At 34.5% G+C, this 20226-nt stretch overlaps 1 protein-coding gene across 1 annotated transcript; it reads left to right on the top strand.

The window, feature by feature from the left end:
* The first annotated feature begins 16938 nt into the window (after nt 1-16938).
* LOC131166194 (beta-amyrin 28-monooxygenase-like) lies at nt 16939-18695 on the top strand. Its single transcript, XM_058124530.1, has 3 exons — nt 16939-17920; nt 18083-18270; nt 18393-18695. The coding sequence occupies exons 1-3, from the start codon at nt 16960-16962 to the stop codon at nt 18693-18695; spliced, it is 1452 nt and encodes a 483-aa protein (XP_057980513.1). The 5' UTR covers nt 16939-16959.
* The last annotated feature ends 1531 nt before the right edge of the window (nt 18696-20226 follow it).

Genomic DNA, 20226 nt, shown 5'->3' with positions numbered 1-20226 from the left:
TAATAATAACATAAAAACAATCCTGGTAGGTTAGCTGGCTGTTGTCATGTATTACCCCCACATGACTGGGTTGTGTGACCCGAAGGCGAGACCTGACAATAGTTGGCCGACTACTGCCAAGTCAAACAGTAGTCTGTAGGTCTGATGGGTCTACCCAGACTGGTCCGTACACCAGGGGCGATAACAGCACACTTCTTGAAAATAACCACATCGACCATCCAATCTCACACCACTCCGTACAGCGGCGTTAACACAGATATCATGATCACGAGGACCATGGACACATAGCAACGGTACCGTGCAAGTGCTAGCCTAGACCAAGCCAACCAGGTTCTGATATCATATACATATACTAAAATCGTGATACATGGATATTTCATGTCAATAATTATCAAATCAATCATATCATTTTTCACATATACATATTTCATGAAAATCATCGGCCCGTACGCCGGAATTACACATTTTATCATAGCTCGGCCCGTACGCCGGCAAATCACATAGCACAGCCCGTACGTTGGCAAATCACATAGCTCGGCCCGTACGCCGGCAAATCACGTAGCACAGCCCGTACGCTGGCAAATCTCATCCACATAGCACGGCCCGTACGCCGGCAAACATATCCACATAGCACGACCCATACGCCGGCAAATCACACACACACACACACACACACACACACACACACACACACACACACACACACACACACACATATATATATATATATATATAAATATCTCGGCCCGTACGCCGATTTTCCATCATAAAAATTCATATCGTCCCCATTCCCAGAAAATAGTATTTCACAACATTTTTATACTCATGCCACACTAAACAAAATTTTCCACGTATTTAACATATCATCATTTAAACAGTATTTTCTAAATATAAATCATATATATAAATATATTTATTTTTCCTGAAACCAAATGCTACATATATATACATGTATTTTCTCAAAACAAAACTAGCTTAGTTTATCCCCTTACCTGATTCTTGAAAAGCCCCTAAGAAAATCTTTCCCGTACCCACAAGGTTCTCAACTCAATACCCTGAAAATGAAAACTCGCAGAATTAAAGTTTAGTATTTTCATACGTACAACATTTTCTATAACTACCACTAAGTCAAATTCGACTTAAAAAGTCTTACCTCAACTTAGGGATGATTCCCAACGTTCCCAATCAACACCCCTGGAATTGAAAATTGTATTAAAGTTTAGTATTTTTATGCGTATATCACTTTCTTCAACTGTAAAAAATCCAAATATTGAATATAATGTCTTACCTTAGATTTGGGATGAAATCCAACTTCGTTTCCCTGACGATCCGCTCCGGCAGACTTGTAGAGAACTTCGCCAGGAGCGTCGTGGTGGCTTCGGTTTGTCGATCCGGTGTAAAACTAGCCCGAAATCGAAGAGAGAGAGAGTTGTAGGAGAGAGAGAGAAGAGAGAGAGAGAGAGCACTTCCAAAAAATCTAAGCAAGCTTCTTCAAGAAGCTTAAGTTATATTTTATATATAGTAATCATTAATTAAAGTAAAGCTTCTTGAAGAAGCTTTCACACTTTCTCTCTCTCTCTCTCTCTCTCTCTCTCTCTCTATATATATATATATATATATATATATCTTTAACCTATATATTAAATGCATATCATAATAACTTACTTATATACACACACACACACACACACACACACACACATATATATATATACATGCTTCAATATTTATATATATATATATATATATATATATTTTCCTTATTATACTATTCATTTTACTTGTTAATTTAATTAATTAATTTTATTTTATTATTTTATTATTATTATTATTTTTTAAATTTTATTTTTCCCGGTTACTACATAGGAAGTTCTAACTATCTTATCCTTTTTCTTCAGAATCATCTCCTTCTACTTCTTCTTCAGTATTGACTTCATCTTAATAAAATCAATATTAATTTCATCAATCATGCTCATCACTTTCTTTTGGTTTTACAAGCTTTTTCAATCAATATTAAATACTTCTTTTGAATAGATATAATGTTCATGCTCAATTATGCTCAATTTTTGCTTCACAACTTCTCCCCCTTTTGACATCAATCAAAAAGAAAAGAAATAATTTAAATTCAAATACAAATCATTTTAAACATATCAATAACCATGTATTCCAAACATATGTACACACTCGAGTTATTGTTTTTCAATATAGCATGGGTAGTGTGTAACTCACAACATTTATTCAAGATACCAACTGAAATTAATTTGATGGTTTTTTTTATTTTACCAATTTAAAATTTAAAATCTAATTCATGATATCAATTGATTAATAATTCACGACACTCCCCCTGAATTCAATATATTATGTTTTGTTATTAATTTTGCTTTTATCATCCCATGTAAAATATTGAATCATATCATGTATCAAATATCAATATCATGCTAAGATCATCAATATCACATCATGCTCATAAACATAATCATGCTCATAAATAATTTGACTTTGTGATACCAAGAGAGCTTTTAGATTTGATATCTATTAAAATTTTTAACATATAAAACCAAAAATACTTTATAGATACCAAATCTTAATATCACATAATGTATAGTTCATGAATACCAATATAACTACTATATCATTCATAGCTCATAGATAAAGAGCAGATGTTTATCCATGTGATTCATTTAAAGTCATGCATGTTCAAGAATTATCCTTATATAAAAAATTTATGCTTAAGCTCAATAATCTCATTCTCAATTTTCAACATAGTGAGCCATACTTTTCAATATAAATCAAGTCAAGTTAATTAATACACATGTAGCATATAGCATATCAATACATCACATGTAGACAAGTAAGCATGTAGCATGTAACATCAAGGCGCTTATATAATAAGCTCAGATTTGATATTTTCTTTATATTTTCTTAAGTTAAGCCTTGTAAAAAGTCATCCTATGATTTTGGCCAACAATGTCATTTTTTATTTTATATATGTGTGAAGTCATTATTTCATTTTTGGTACCCATATTTTCTTGGGTCCGGAGGATTTTTCAAGGGAGGTTTCTTTTATTTTCCATACTTGTTTGGTTTTAACACCTTTCCTCTTAAACGGACATTCGAACTTTAAATGCCTCTTTTTCTTGCATTGATAGCATATGGTGTTTGTGTAGGCATTAGAAGATGTGCAAGTATAGTCTTTGGATTCTTTCAAGAAATATCCTATGTAAGAATTCTTTTTCTTTTTATTTTCAATTCCATTGAAACCAATGCCTTCTTTATTTAGAGACATTCTTTGCAAGCCAATCATCTTATCAAGGTTTTCCTTTCCTTTTGTGAAGTTGTAAATAATTTTATCCTTATCTTTGATTTGATTCTTGAGATCATTTAACTCTGTGTCTTTCTTCTTATCAACCTCCTTTAATGATTTCTCTAATTCTAGAGATAATTTTCTAATTCTATCCTCTAATTCATAAATATACATATCTTTCTCATATATGGTAGAGGATAAGGATCGAAGGTCTTCTATCATTTGGTCATTCTTATTTTCTAGTTTCTCAATTTTCAAGTTGTTTTCTTTTTCAGTAAGATTTTTGGATTCTATTTCTTTCATTACTAATTCATACTTATGTTCTAATTGCTTGAGTTTTGAGTCTTTATCTCTTTCAGCATTCTTTAGAAATTCTAACTCTTTCATTACACTTTCATTCTTATTCTTTGATGAGGTGTTTTGTTTATTTGCTTTGACCAGCATCTTATGTACTTTGAATAGATCATTTTGAAGTTCATCATAAGATGGCATACCCTCATCACTTGATTCATCACTACAAGAATTATTTGAAGATTTAGTTGATGAGCTTTCTTCATTATCCCATGCCATAAAGCACGTGTAAGCAACCTCTTGGTTGCTTGATTCATATTCCAAACTACTTGTACTATCCCAAGCAGTGGCTTTTATGGTCTTTTTGTTTTTCTTCTTAGACTTTTTATTTAGTAGTGGACATTTCGGTTTTATATGTCCAACTTTATTGCAATTATAGCATGTAGGAGTTTTATTTTTAGATTTCTTTTTGCTAATTTCTTCTTCTAATTCATCTTATTCATATTTTTGATTTCTTCTATTGAATTTGTTTCTCCTTCTTAGTATCCTTGCTAGCTTTTTAGATATGAAGGCTTCTTCATCTTCATCCATTTCACTACTTGAGTTTTCTTTTTTAGGCTTTAAAGGCTATTAATTCTTGGGCTTTGGTTTTTCCATTCTTTTCATTCATTGCCATTTCATATGTAAGGAGATAACCTATAAGTTCATCTAAGGAAGTGTTTTTCAAATTTCTTCCTTCAGTTATGGCAGTGGCTTTTGGTTCTCATATGGTTGGTAGCCCTCTAAGAATTTTCCTTATCATTTCATAAGTAGTGTAGGTTTTTCCTAGTGCATTTAGGGAATTGATTATGTGAGTGAACCTAGTAAACACATTTGTAATTGATTCATCCAGGTTCATCTTAAAGGCTTCATACTCGCTTGTGAGCATATCAACCCTATTATCTCTAACATCCGTTGTTCCTTCATAAGTAACTTCTAGCTTATCCCATATTTCCTTAGCTGATTTACAAGCCATTACTCGATTAAATTCATCAGCATCCAAGGCACAATATAAAGCATTTATAGCACTTGAATTTGTTTGGAGCATTTTATAATCTTGATCGGTCATATCTTTCTTCTCTTTTGGGATTTGTTTTCCATCTACTATCTTAGTGGGAATTCGATCTCCATCTATAACAACTTCCCATACTTTCCAATTCATCGTTTGTAGATAGATTTGCATTCTCTTTTTCCAAAACGTGTAGTTCAAATCACAAAAGAGGGGAGGCCTAGTTGAAGATTGTCCCTCTCCAAAGGGAGCTATGCCTATGTGAGCCATTAGGTTCTTTCTATAGTTACTTGTTAAGATTTACTATAACCCTTCTCTGATACCAATTGAAATTAGGAATAGCTTCCCAAGAGGGGGGGGTGCATTGGCTTTAAAAATTTTCATTTTAGTTCTTTCTAAAGTCCTTAAATTCTTTTAATATTTAACCAATTCTTTTACTTGTTTATCTATTTTGTCAATCAAACAAGAACTAAGTAAACATTCAATCTTCAACCACAACACTTATTGCTTAACCAAACAAGTAATCAACTTTTCAACCAAACCAATCAATTTACCATATTGATCAAACCAAACAATCATAAGAATTCTCATCTTGTGTGTAGCCCTGTTGTTAATATGAATTTGAACCAAGCCATGTATATATGAATTTATTCCTTCAATATAATATTCAATGCATCATCCAATCACTCTTTCCAAATATTCAAAATCCAAATAAACTCTCTGTTAATTTATCTTTGGGTGTTTAACCAAGTAACGTAATCCTGTATGGTTTCCGCAAAGAATGGTTCAACCAACGTACTCCCTTTCAGTTTCTGCAACTCAAATCAAAATTAAACCTTAAATTTGTTTGATTTCCAAATATACATAGTTTATATGATTTTCAAATTTAAACCATCCACGCAATTTAAATATGCACTGAAAATAAAGAATAGGGAAAGAGAGAGTGAGACAGAGATTTTTACGAGGTTCTGCTTCAACACAGCTTACGTCCTCGCCTTTGGCAAAACCACCAAAGGATTCACTAAACCTGTTGCATTGACGGGTGGAACAAACCTTTACAACACTCCTTTATTAAGGCTAGACCCTGCCTTCTCCAAACGATATCCCCTCATCCAGTCACTTCTTAACTAGGCTAGAGCCCGCCTCTCTAAGCAATATCCTCTTGCTTAGCCAACGATCCAAATAATCCTTAGAATCGTCCAAAATCTACAAGAGAAATAACAAGAAGCTGGTGTGCAAGATATGCTCACATAAAGAGCAGGTTAGTACAAATTGAAACTATGTACTTCAAAAGATAAATATCAAGAAAGAAATACACTTTTGAAGCTTAACAAAGATTTCACCAAATTCCATTTCTCTAGATAAGAAATCAGTAATCTAACTTCAGGAATTGATGAGCTTGAATCTCAGAATCCCAGCACTTTCAGTTTGCAAGGGATTGATCAAGATGAGACTTTTAAAGCAAGAGAGCTTGAGAGATTTTCAATACTTGGTGTATTTTGATTTACACAACCATGTATTTATAGGCTTTCAAACAAGTTTCCTTGTTGCAAAAGTTTCCTTAAAGAGTTTTCCAAGTTGTTAGAAAATTTGGAGTTCAAACAGCTATAATTTAAAATATTAGATTTTAAAAAATTTGCCCGTTGAATAGTGTTCAGATGATTGAAGAGTCGAGTTCAGTCATCTGAAGTTCCTGAAACCCCTTTAACAAAATAAATTGGACATAGGGTCAGATGACTGAAGAGTGGGTTCAGATGTCTAAAGTGTTGAGTTCAGATGTCTGAAGTGTCGAGTTCAGACATCTGAACAGCTACTGCCTGTTTCAGTTTTGTCCCAGAAAATCTTCAGACGTCTGAGCTTATTCTTCAGATGTCTGAAGTAATTCTTCAGACATCTGAACAGTGAGTTCAGTCATCTAAACAGAGAAAAAGCTGTTTTAAAAATATTTTCCGTTAAAAATGATTTGCTCTCTTATTCTAATTTTTACAAAACTTGTTTCAATAATCCTAAATAGGTATTTAGGTCCTCGTAAACTCTTGGAAGAGCTTCAAAACATATTTCAAACAATATTTAGCTTTGAAATACTTACAATATGTTTCCTAAGACTTTATATGCCATGCTTGAGATCATTCTCATTCGCTTTTGAAGTTCTTTGGATATTTGCTTGAGCTAGCTTTATTTGCAAATGCCTTAGTTTCTCTTTGGATCATTTGTTAGTTTATCTTCCTTGATGACCCACACTTGATCCATACTTGATCTTCACTTGATCCATTCTTGATCCATATTTCCTTAAACACAAAAACTCAACCTTTCCAAGTTAAATTATCCTTTGTTTGTTATCATCAAAACTGATTGAAAGACCTTTTTAGGCCAACACTCTACGTTTATAGCGGATCGAAATTTCGTTTTGAGGATTTTCAGGTTTCGATCCAAAATCGAGGTAAGAGTCCGATTTCGTTTTTGGTTCAATAGATCTATAGTAGTAGTAGTAGTAGTAGTGAATATATTGAAGTATTGTTCTTCGATTTTTAGGTTTTGGGGGTCCTGTGTCGTTGTTTTGAACCAATGAAGTTCGTGTTTTAGTTTGCGGGAAAGGTAAGGGGTTTCTATTTATATCAGTTGTTTTTGTAATCTGAATCGGTAAAACTGTATTTTACGATTTTGTGGATGTTTTAGTTACTTATTTGGGAAAATCTATCGAGTAAAATTACGGGATTTTTGGTTTACCGTTTTTTGGGAAAATTGGGGGTTTCAGGTATCATCTCCGTTTTTGTTGGAAAACTTTATATTGGTATAAATTGTGATATAGAGATTATCGGGCCTTCGATTATTTTAAACTATATTTTTGGAACACTTGATATGTGATTGTTTGTTTACCCAAATGAGTGTGGAATGAGATGGTAAATTTGAATAATGTATTTTGTAGTAAAGAGTGTCGGTTAACTACTGTAAGCTGGGGATTATTCAAATGTGATATAGGGATGTGAGTTCCAAAATATTCCAAGTTTTGTGAAAACGCCTTGGCGGGATAATACCGGTGGGAATATATCAAAGCGGGCCGGATTAAAACGTCGTAGGCTGCGATATTGAACCAAGCTAGAATAAGACCGCAGGTTTTGTAGTCCAACTTTTGTCGAAGGGTGCGCAATACCACTAGATTGGCCAATTTTCACTGAAGTGTGTGCGAACACTAGACCTGCACCGGTTTAACACTATGGGGGCTTATGCTATGCCAGGTTACCGGGTGCACCGACTTTTGCCAATGGGTGTGAAATATCACCAAACGTATGACTTTTGTCGAAGGGTGTGAAATACCACCAGACAGTCTAGCTTAAGCTGAAGGGTGTGATGACACCAGATCGTATTGCTTTTGTATGTATGTATACTGGAACTGTATTTGCGAAAATATTGCATTATGAAATGTATGTTTTGCTGTTGAAATAACACTCATGTATCCACACATTGATATAACCTATTTCACCTTTATTGAGAGGTGTATACAAATGTTTTTCAAGTCCCTCGAGTAGGCAACACTAGCGTCCTAGCGTTTCAGGAGCATGGTAGTTGGTTAGTTATGTAGGAGTACTTGTGTAAGTACTATTCTTTGGCCGAGTTGTCATTCTGGGTTATGTAGACACCCGTAGTATATATTGTATTTTGGAAGTTAGATCTTGTTTTGTATAGACTCTAGTATGGTTTTATAAATGTATTAAGTTGAATTATTCCACTGCGTATATGGTATATGTGATTGTGGATAGGGTATACATGAACCCTACAGGGTGGGACCTTTGCATTGTATGGTATCATGGACGATTGTATGATACAGGGACAAGTTAGGATACTAAATCATACCTTGGGGCTCATTTCCGAGTTCGGAGCGTGACAATTTTAACCCAACCGGAACCAAGTTTATAAAAGATTACAACACTAGGATGATTTAAAACTTGTCCCTTATGAAAATACATTTGAGTATTGGATATTTTTGTCAAACTCTTTGTTTTGTCTTTGAAAACCATGAGTATTAAACTTATGACTTAGTGAAATCCTATATACTCTTATGTCCTAGTATGCACATGCAATTTGCTCAACTCTTGCTAAATAAACATATGTGAAACAGAACTACAAGAGTTGCAACAAATACTACCTCAAACACTTCCCATTACATATGTTTCTACATTAGCTTCTATTGGTATGTACTTGAGCTCTTTCGATTGAGTGTCCTCTTGATCTTTTCCCATTTGATTGTCCATTCGATCTTTGCCTATGAGAATGTTCACTTGATCTTTGCACAAAATCCTTATCCGTGTCATTTCGCCACTTATACCCGCCACAACTTAGTATCAAAAGATTAGTTTAACTAAGAACTACTAATGGGTTGTTACCATCAAAATATGACAATTAGGATAATGTAGGCACTTAAACTAGTAAAATCAGTTCATGTTCTCATCCTTGATTTGCATGTTTCATCAATATCGAGTATAAAGTAATTCAATATGTAAAGTATAACTTTTCTCCAAAGGTACAAAATCTTTGCGCAAAGTTATTGTATCGTATTGTCTTGAAGACTAATTTCATGTGCAAAGTAGAACTTTTCTCAAAGGCACAAAAAGATTGTTGCACAAAGCTATTGCATAATATTATCTTGAATTTGGTTGCTTGAACATAATTTGGAAGTGTATGGTTCTTCACAAGATGTCTACTAAAAGTAGAGTTGATATTTATAATAAGCTAATAAATATCCCTTCAAGGTAAAGAGTCTAGATTGCAAGAAGTCCAAATATTAGGATTATCATGAACTACTAAATCAAAGCACTTCTAGACTTCTCCAACAAATTTGGGGACTACAACAATAGATGTCTTCCCTATAACTAAAGTAAGAATTAATGAGCAACATTGGGTCTTAATTCCTCTAATTATCATTTCTTTCTTAATGTTCCATCCACTATTTCTCGACCTAAACTAAAGAAAGGGAAGTAGAGAAAGGGAGCTTGATCCATATTCGTAGTGTAAATGAATACAATCAAATAGTTAAAGAAAAGAAAAGGTGAAATTAGAGAAAGGTTGACTAAGAATTTACATTATTTCATGTATCGTTAATGTTGTTTTGTGCAATGTGAGCCTGTAATTAAATTACCATACCGGTTCATTGATTGAGCCATAATATTGTAATTATTGTGTACAATAATTTACATCAATCACATTTTTACTCACCTGTAATTGATGAAATTAGGTTGTGAAGAGAAAAAGCATGTTTAAATCTGTGTCTTAAGAAATAACTATGTTTTTCCTTTATTGTCTGTGTTTCTTGGACTTTGAATTGGTTATAAAATGCTTGACACTTGTGTGATCTTGAAACACAGTTTAATGCTTAATTTTTCAGTGCATTTTATTTTATTTCATTGTCCACAAATATAGTTTACCATTTTATTTTTTTTCTCTTCACATTAAAATAGCAACAAATAGTGAAACTGGAAATTGGAACATGTTAAACGTCTCACCCTGGGAGTATATAGAGTCAAAGGGGGGGGGAGGTGAATGGACTCTTTTTACGTATTTCAATTTTCTCTAGAAAATAAAATACTTGACAAGATTCAAGCAATTATATCACAATATAGGTAAAGTAAATCAAGCACAAGAAAAATAATAAAAAGTAGGGAGAGAAAAACTTAACACTGGTATTTAACGTGGTTTGGCACCAAGCCTACGTCCACACCTAAGCACAAAGTCAAGGATTCTACAATCCACTAAGGATACTCCTTCACCGGTGGAGAAGCTTTACAACTTGGGAACAAATCCCTATCACGCTCACCAAGAGCCATAAGGATCACTAAGATGCCTTGCAAGTTCAGTTCACAAAGAACCTTACAACAAGAAGATGATTACAATAAAGTGCTCCTTATTGAGCTGATATCAAATACAATTCAAGTCTCACACTACTCTCTTAAGGAATGATTCAAACAAGATAAATGAGCAAGAGAGATTGAGCACTTGTGAATGAATAACAAAGATGCAAAGTGCCTAGGTTTTGTATAAAATGATATTTTTCACTATGAACTTGTATAAGTCACCAAAACCATACTAAACAAGTCTATGGACTTGTATTTATTGCCAAAAACCCTTGTTAGTCGTTATTGGACCGTTGGGAGCAAATCCCAAAAGAAACTAGTCGTTTTCTAGTCGTTGGTGTGCTATTCACGATGCGAATCGTTGACGAGTCTACCCCACTCATAGATGAGTCCTCACCAATCATTGACAAGTAATCCTAACTCATCGACGAGTCACTTGGGCTGAAAACTCGTTTTGGCTACTGGAATTGTTAGTCGATGAGTGCAAGCCACTATTTGACGAGTTCGCTGTTTTCCTCATAACTCATGCTTGGACAAGAGTATATTAAAGTTATTAAGTCTAATGAAGATTAATACTTGTCCAAATGAGTTTCCCTTTGAGTATAAGATATCTTGTTTATGAAAACATATGTTAAAGCTCATTTAGATATCTTATATGCTTATATGTCCTTTTATAAAAATATACTTAACTTTCTTTGAGGCTTTAGGACATAAAACTCATTTTAATAAAACCGGGACTGAGTATGTAAATTTCTAAAGTACTAGGATGTTTGAAAACTTGTCCTTTTAGAAAACATATTTGAGTTTAGGATTCTTTTGACAAACTCTTTGTTTTACATTTGAAAACTATTAATGTTGACTTTGTGACTTTAGTGAAATCCTATAAACCCGTGTGTCCTAGTATGCATGTGGAATTTATTAACTCTTGCTCAGAAATCATGTAAGAAACAAAACCTCAAGAGTTACAACATGTTTCTACGTTACACAACCCATATTACAAATAATACAATCATTAAGCTTTGGTTGTGCTTGAGTCCTTCCGAGTGAGTGTCCATTTGATCTTTCCTTCGTGATGTCTACTCAGTCCGATCTTTACCTTTTGACCAATACCTTCATGTATTAGTCACTTGTACTTGTACTTAACATGTTCTGCAAAGATAGGAAACACTAGGAACCACAAATAGGTTAATATCATCAAAACAAATTAATTATGATTATATAACCCCCAAGACTAACAATCTCCCCCTTTTTGATGATGTCTAACCTGTTACTATTTTGCTTAATCTTTGCATTCATGTTTTTACTAACCATAGCTTATTATGCAAAGATGAGTTAACCTAGAACTACTAATGAGTTGTTATCATCAAAAAAAGACAATTAAGCTCATGTAGCCACTAATGCTAACAATCTCCCCCCCCCCCCCCTCTTTTTTTATGATGACAAACCAATGGTATTCTCTATAAGATATAATTTCAAAGCTCCCCCTCAAAATATGCATATTCTTAAATAAGAATAAAAATTGCTCCCCCCTACTATATGGATATTTAAAATTTACTCCCCCTTCCTTTATGCATATAGATCATAATAAAGACATTTATATCTATTGGAGCTTTAACAAGCATTTTTACTACATACATTTCTCTCTAACACAACAACTCCCTAACACCACAAAACTTCTCCCCCTTTGATCATCATCAAAAAGAGAGGTACTCTTCACTTTAAAAAAAAAAGTTTCACCCCCTTAAGATTAGTTTCCATTGTGGTGAGGTGAGTATGTGCTAAATTCATTATATACCCATTTTTGGTGCTAAACCATAACATCTAAAATTCCTAGATTGGCTTCCTTACTTACTCATGAATGATGATTTTTGAGGTTTATTACCACCTGTTGTTGGATCAATCATTCAATGTTAGTTTTCCAATTTGTTGTTATGATTAGCTAAACTCAACTTCATGTATGGGATAGGTTATGCTAAGCTTTATATATACTACTATGTATTCAAACTTAAGCATATATCATCAAAACAAAATATATAACTAAGGAATATATCTTTGTCTTAAAGAGATGAACTAACCTATCATAGCATGCTTTTGAAATTTATATTTAAAACCTTAGTAATTCACATGAGAAAAATAAGGTTTTTCATTTGTCACCCATAAAATTTATTTCTAAATAACAAGCTTTGTTTGCTATTTCATCTCATAAACAATATCCAATACTTCAAAAAGAAATTAACCAATCAACAAGATATATATACAATTAAAACATCAAATTGGTTATAACATTTGAATTCATCAATATTGGCATGAATCTCTAAAGCTCCCAACAAAGTAATCAACCAATTTAAAATGCATAATCTATGATTTTTATACTTTGAGCACATCCACAAAAACTTTAATAAGTTTTTTTTTTTTTAATTTAGCACTACAAAAATTCTCTTAGTCAACACTTATTCCATTTCACCTAGGTTCGGTTAAATCTACCTAAATCCTAGGTTCTAAAAATTTCAACAAGACTAAGTAGTTTGCTTAGGCACCCATTCTTCCTTGGGTCCCAAGGGATTGGTGTTCTTAACAACCCATTCCATATTCCTTTCTTTGCCTTTAGCTCCTCTAAAAGGGCAAAAATATCTTATGTGACCCTTTCTTTCACAATATAAACAAATTTTGTTTGAGTGCGAGGCTTTTGATTCATTTGCATTATTTTTGCTTGTTGAGGCATAATCATATGATTTATAATAGGATTTCAAATTCTTTTTTGGAAAGATTATTTCTCTCAACTCCCAAAGATATATTTGAGTTTTCTTTTCCTCTTATGATATTACCATGATCTTCATTTTTCTTTTTCAATAGAGTATTCTCTTTTAAAACATTTGTAATTTGAATTTTCAAATTTTCCACTTCTTCTTGAAAAAATTCATGGTCTTTTTGAGATTTTTCAATAAGCTCCTTATTTTCCTTTTAAAGGAAATATTTTCCTCTTTCAAGGTGGAACAAAGGTAAGGTTCTTTTCCTTTGTATTTTAACAATTTATCTTCTAAAACTTCAACATCATTTAAACCACAATAAATAATATTTTTCGCTTTAAAGTTCAATTCAACTAACCTCTTTTTGCTTATTGAAAGCTCTGTTAAGGACTTCGGAATATCCTCATTCTTGTTGTTTTTCTTTGTGAAAGAAAAGTCTCCATTTGAGATGATCTCCCACAAATCCAAGTCGTATGCTTGAATGAATACGACCATTTGATTTTTTCACGAGAGGTAGTTGGTGCCTTCGAACAACGGTGGTTGATAAATGGATCGTCTCAGGGAGGAGGAGGTGTTCACCAAATATGCAATTTGATCTTTTATGCTCTGGATTTTACTCCAAAAAATGCAAGCGCCTTGCTCTGATACCACTTGTTAAACGTCCCACTCAGGAGTATATAAAGTCAGAAATGGGGTGAATGGACTTTTTTCGTGTATTTCGATTTTCTCAACAAAATAAAATACTTGGTAAGATTCAAGCAATTATATCACAATATAGGTAAAGTAAACCAAGCACAAGAGTACAAATAATAAATAGTAAGGAGAGATAAGCTTAATACCAGTATTTAACGTGGTTCGGCACTAAGACTATGTTCCATGCCTTAACACCAAGTCAAGGATTCCACAATCCACTAAGGATACTCCTTCATCGACAGAGAAGCCTTACAACTCGGGAACAAATCCCTACCGCACTCACCAAGAGTCACAAGGATCACCAAGATGCCTTGCAAGTATAGTTTACAAAGAATTTTCACCAAACGGTTCACAAATAACCTTACAACAAGAAGATGATTACAATAAAGCGCTCCTTATTGAGCTGATATCAAATACAATTCAAACCTCACACTACTCTCTCAATGAATGATTCAAATAAGATAAATGAGCACGAGAGATTGAGCACTTGTGAATGAATAACAAAGATGCAAAGTACATAGGTTTTGTATAAAATGATATTTCCCACCATGAACTTGTATAAATCACCAAAACCATACTAAACAAGTTTATGGACTTGTACTTATAGCCAAAAACTCTTACTAGTCGTTATTAGACCGTTGTGAGCAAATCCCACAAGAAACTAGTCGTTTTCTAGTCGTTGGTGTGCTGTTTATGATGCAAATCGTCAACGAGTCTACCCCACTCGTCGACGAGTCCTCACTAGTCGTCGACGAGTCACCTAGGTTGAAAACTCATTTTGGCTACTGGAATTGTTAGTCGACGAGTGCAAGCCATTAGTTGACGAGTCCCCTGTTTTCCTCGCTAATGAACCTCTAAATGAACTAACTCATGCTAGGACAAGAGTATATTAAAGTTACCCCCAGGGTGTGGTTCAGGTGGTAGTGCGGGTTGCGGGAGTGCCTTTCACGAGGTCAAGTGTTCAAACCCTCCCGGACTCGTTTCTGCCATTGGACTCCTGAATTTACCCTCCTTTTGGAATTGTGAGGTCAACTTCAAGGGGCGCAGGATTAGTCACGTGGACCGTAAAATGGACGCGTGGATACCCGATGCGTATTCCAAAAAAAAAAGAGTATATTAAAGTTATTAAGTTTAATGAAGATTAATACTTGTCAAAATGAGTTTCCTCTCAAGTACAATATATCTTCTTTATGAGAACGTATTTTAAAACTCATTTAAATATCTTATATGCTTATATGTCCTTTTATTAAAATATACTTAATTTTTTTTTGAGGTTTTAGGACATAAAACTCGCCAAGTTCAAAGTGTAAGTTTCACTTTAGAGCTTGTCATTATACATTGGGTCCATCAAAATAATTAATTAAAAAAAGTTACCTAATATAGGCATTTAAAATTTTTTTTAAACCCCTACGGTGCAGCAGAGATCCATCCGGTTCGCATGTGCTGAAGAATTCTTTGGCCGCCATGCTCACTCGGGATCAAGAGAAAACCAATAAAACGATGCCACGTGTTAGAAGACTTTAGAACTTTTCATTTTTATTTCCTGGTGAGCATTAAGTAACCCACGTGCCTTTTGTTCGGAGTCGGACGCGCGAGCTGCACGAGGTATATATATTTTTTTTGGAGTGAGTTGCACGAGGTGGAGCTAATTTTTGTATAATAGAACAGTAATACAAAAAAATTTAAAAGCTGGGGCACTCTTTGACCATAACTTCATTAAATTAAAGGAGGACTGTTCATTTACCTTAATCATGGTTTTGTATTTAAGTGCCAGCTATTAATATATCTAATATTTATATTTATTATTTAATATATCATACGGTAAAAGCTGAAAAAAAATTTTTCGAACTTTTATTTCGATATGTATACATAGACCAGCAGAGACCCCGTGTTAATTTTATTTTTAAAATAGCCTTATATAAAATCATTAAATTATAAATTTTTAAAAAATATGAAATTTAGTTTTATGTATTGAATTAAACCATGTGATTAGATATGAGCTTGAAATTTTAGCAATATTATATATATATATATATATATATTTCAAATATTTTCCTTAAATCTAATTTTCGTAAAAATTTTAAGGTCCCATTTAGAGCTTGAAAGTACTAGAGAAATAAAAGAAAAATATGAATAATCCAATTTTACATATTTAGTTGTGGAATGAAAGAGAGTGAATAATAAAATTTTAAAAAAATAAAATTAATAAAAAAATTTTGATTTTAAACATCACTAACATTTGTTTTTTTTTTTTCTTTAGTTTGAAATCAAATTAGGGCAAACTTTTATTTTTAATAATATTTAGTGAGGGTGAATATAATGAAAAATAGGTTTCTCAATGAACAAAATTGATTTTAAGTATCACCAACATTTATTTCTCTTAACTTTTAATTATATTAGAATAATTTTAATTTTTAGTCTATTTGCAATTTTTATCTTCAAACCACCATAGGCCATGCATAATTAAAATGGATTTATTTCAAAAAACACCCTATGAGTTTATAATTTTATTTATCTAAAATCTAATAAAAATTGAATTAAATTAACTATAATTACAATGACATCTTAAAAATATGTAGCAATACTAATCATTAATTTTCCAAAAGTAATGCATTGTCAAGTGAGAAGTCTCTGTAAATGTTTTACGGACCTCCTTAATATCAATGTTTCGGAGTATATTTAATTTACATTTATTTAAATAATTCTAACACTTTCTTCAAATTAAGACAGCGTAATTAAAATGATAATATTTAAAGAAGAAGAATAATTTTTCTTTAAAAAAACCATGTCTCATCCCAACCAGGCCAGCCATTGACCGAGAGATTGCTGCCCTATAAAATGCACCACTCACCCCCATACCGTATGCAAAGAGCCTCAGTCCCAACCAGGCTCTCCCTTCCATGCTTGTGCTTAATTAATTATATATATATATATATATGCATACATGCATCTCCAATATTATTATTATTGAGTAAATCTTTTCGCAAGTAGCAGAAGGGAGATCTTTTAGATCTATATTTCATATTATCAATGGATATCTTCTACCTCTCCCTGCTCCTCCTCTCCGTCCTCCTCGTCTCTCTCTTCTTCCTGTTCTACGATAACAAGAACAAGTCGTCGTCGTCATCTTCCTCGTCCCCTCTTCCTCGCGGCCGCAGCGGATGGCCCTTCATCGGCGAAACCCTGGAGTTTCTGTCCACCGGCAAGAAAGGCCACCCCGAGAAATTCATATTCGACCGCATGGCCAAGTTCTCCACCGACGTCTTCAGGACGTCCCTGCTGGGGGAGCCCGCAGCCGTGTTCTGCGGGTCGGCGGGGAACAAGTTCCTGTTCTCGAACGAGAACAGGCTGGTGACCCCCTGGTGGCCCTCCTCCGTCAACAAGATCTTCCCAACCTCCCTCCAGTCCTCCTCCAACGAGGAATCCAAGAAGATGCGCAAGATGCTCCCCAACTTCCTCAAGCCCGAAGCCCTCCAGCGCTACATACCCATCATGGACGACATCGCCGCCCGCCACTTCCAGTCCGGGTGGGAGGGCAAATCAGAGGTGGAGGTCTTCCCTCTCGCCAAGCGCTTCACCTTTTGGCTGGCCTGCCGCCTATTCATCAGCGTGGAGGATCCTGACCAGGTGGCCAAGTACGCCGACCCCTTCAACGCCCTGGCTTCCGGGATCATATCCATGCCCATCGACCTGCCCGGCACCACCTTCAACCGGGCGGTGAAGGCGTCTGTGGTGATAAGGAAGGAGTTGCTGGCGGTTATAAAGCAGAGGAAGGTGGACCTGGCGGAGCAGAAGGCTTCCCCCACTCAGGATATACTCTCCCACATGCTGCTGGCCACCGACGACAACGGCCAGTTCCTGAGCGAGCTGGATATTGCGGATAAGATACTGGGCCTCTTGATCGGCGGCCACGACACCGCCAGCGCCGCCTGCACTTTCCTCGTCAAGTACCTCGCCGAGTTGCCCCACGTCTACGATCAAGTCTACAATGGTAATATATATTTATATTGATAGAAAAAATTAATCCAGCTGTGCTTCGTTGTCGTCAACCATTAATTTTCATTTTACTTGATTAATAAATTATGACTGCGCACTTCATATTTATTTTCAATTTTAAAAAATAAAAAAATTAATATTTATATATGTATAATAGAGCAAATGGAGATAGCGAAATCAAAAGCAGCGGGAGAGAAGCTGAACTGGGACGACATTCAGAAGATGAGGTATTCGTGGAACGTGGCGTGCGAAGTGATGAGACTGGCGCCCCCGCTCCAAGGAGCTTTCAGAGAAGCCATCAACGACTTCATCTTCGCCGGTTTCACCATTCCTAAGGGCTGGAAAGTATGTCCAATAAACTTTAATAATTTTCAACTTTCTTTAATTGCCTCATTATGTGTGTTTGTGTGTGTGTGTGTGTATATGGCATGAAATGAATGAATGAATGAATGCGCGCATGCATGCAGTTGTACTGGAGTGCGAACTCGACGCATAAAAATCCGGCGTACTTCCCGGAGCCGGAAAAGTTCGACCCGGAGAGGTTCGAAGGGAAGGGACCGGCGCCGTACACGTACGTGCCGTTCGGAGGAGGACCCAGGATGTGCCCTGGCAAGGAATACGCCCGCCTGGAGATACTGGTCTTCATCCACAACCTGGTTAAACGCTTCAAATGGGAGAAGCTCATTCCCCACGAGAAAATCACCGTCGATCCCATGCCCATCCCTGCCAACGGTCTTCCTGTTCGTCTTATTCCCCACCATCGTACCTAAGCCTTAAATTATTGTTCTTCTTTTTCTTCTCCTTCTTCTTTTATATATATTAGCTGCCTAGCTAGCCAGCTAGTATATGCCTACGCAATATATATATATATATATATATATATATATATATATATATATCTTGGTGTGCGAATTGTGGGTTCCTATACGCTCATCATCATCAACTCGGTCATTGTATTCGCAGCCGTACTTGCATGCTGCATGTACGCTGGCATCCATTGAAGATATATGTACGTAGATCTCAATTTTTCCACTTAGCCATTTACTCAATAGGTTATGTTAAATGGGTGGAACCATTACTGCCATCTACTTTGACCTGGAATGTAAAATGGCATAATAATAATAATAATAATACATAAAAAAAAAAAGAGCCTATCTGCCCTGTGTACAAGCTGCTGCCTAGCTTCCATTCACAATAAATAATATAAGATTCGTTTTAAATATATATATAAAATTTCAGATGTCTAAGTTGTATAATATATTGTAGCTAAAACCATAAAATATATAACATTTAAATAACACAATGTAAATTATTTAAGACCAAAAGCAGGGTGTCCCCGCTGAATTTAATGACCTATCACCAAAATCAACCAAATATGTACTTATTACCTCAAACATATCCGAATTGAAAATAATCTAAATGTGGGAGGGTATCTTTTTAAAATTTGTAGCTCGCTCACACAACCGTGACCAAATTAACTAGATTCGTTAATGACGCACAAATTTGTTCAATCACACAATCCAATATGTATACAAGGTCTTTCAACAACAAAATTTTATTTTTACAGTGAATGGTGCAAAAAAAATAAAGAAAAAAAAACTTGAAAATTGATATTATTGATGTCTACTAAGAGCATTGCGAATACTCGTTATTTGTGATGCAAGATTTATAATTGTATGGCCCAAAGATTTCCATCCACAATTTTTAAAATAATTATCACCAGTTTTTTTTATGTCACCAATAATCAATGGAAGAGAGATCTTTCTGCAGGCCTTTACTTTTTGTGGTGTTTCAAAAAAATGTTGCTAAATATGTCACTCATTTTATCACTAGGAGTTAAAAAAGTTCATCACGGAAAGTAGTAGCGACTGAATGACAAATATAGCACTTATTTCATCGCTAAAATGTTAAATTAGTACTTTTTTTTTTTTTTTTTGTGATGGACACTATGGTCGCTTAAGGTACACAAACATCTAAAGACTTCTTGAAATTGGCAAACAAATTCTCATCATTTAGGTCAGAAATGGCGTGAATATGTTGAAATGTCATGTTTGGTTAAGATCTGTGTGGATTTAGCACCAAAAAATAGGAATAAGAACCCTTATTCCCCTTTTTTTTAAGAGGTAAAGAACAAGCTTGATTAAAACAAAAAAAAAAAGAGTCAAGCCAGAAGCTTGAGCCATATAATGGAAACCATTATTAAAACAAAAACTTAATTAAACAAAAAAGTAGTAGAAATGAATAAACTAATAGGCTAACTAACATCCTTGGTGTTGAGGATACTGGTAAGCTCGTTAAGGC

Source organism: Malania oleifera, chromosome 10 (assembly GCF_029873635.1).
Source record: "Malania oleifera isolate guangnan ecotype guangnan chromosome 10, ASM2987363v1, whole genome shotgun sequence".
NCBI classification, from domain to species: Eukaryota; Viridiplantae; Streptophyta; class Magnoliopsida; order Santalales; family Ximeniaceae; genus Malania; species Malania oleifera.
This window is presented reverse-complemented; position numbering and strand designations above follow the sequence as displayed.

Coding starts and splice junctions, on each gene's coding strand:
- LOC131166194 (XM_058124530.1), top strand. CDS start 16,960: ATGGATATCTTCTACCTCTCCCTGCTCCTCCTCTCCGTCCTCCTCGTC. Junction 17,921..18,082: donor CTACGATCAAGTCTACAATG/GTAATATATATT, acceptor TATGTATAATAG/AGCAAATGGAGATAGCGAAA. Junction 18,271..18,392: donor CCATTCCTAAGGGCTGGAAA/GTATGTCCAATA, acceptor GCATGCATGCAG/TTGTACTGGAGTGCGAACTC.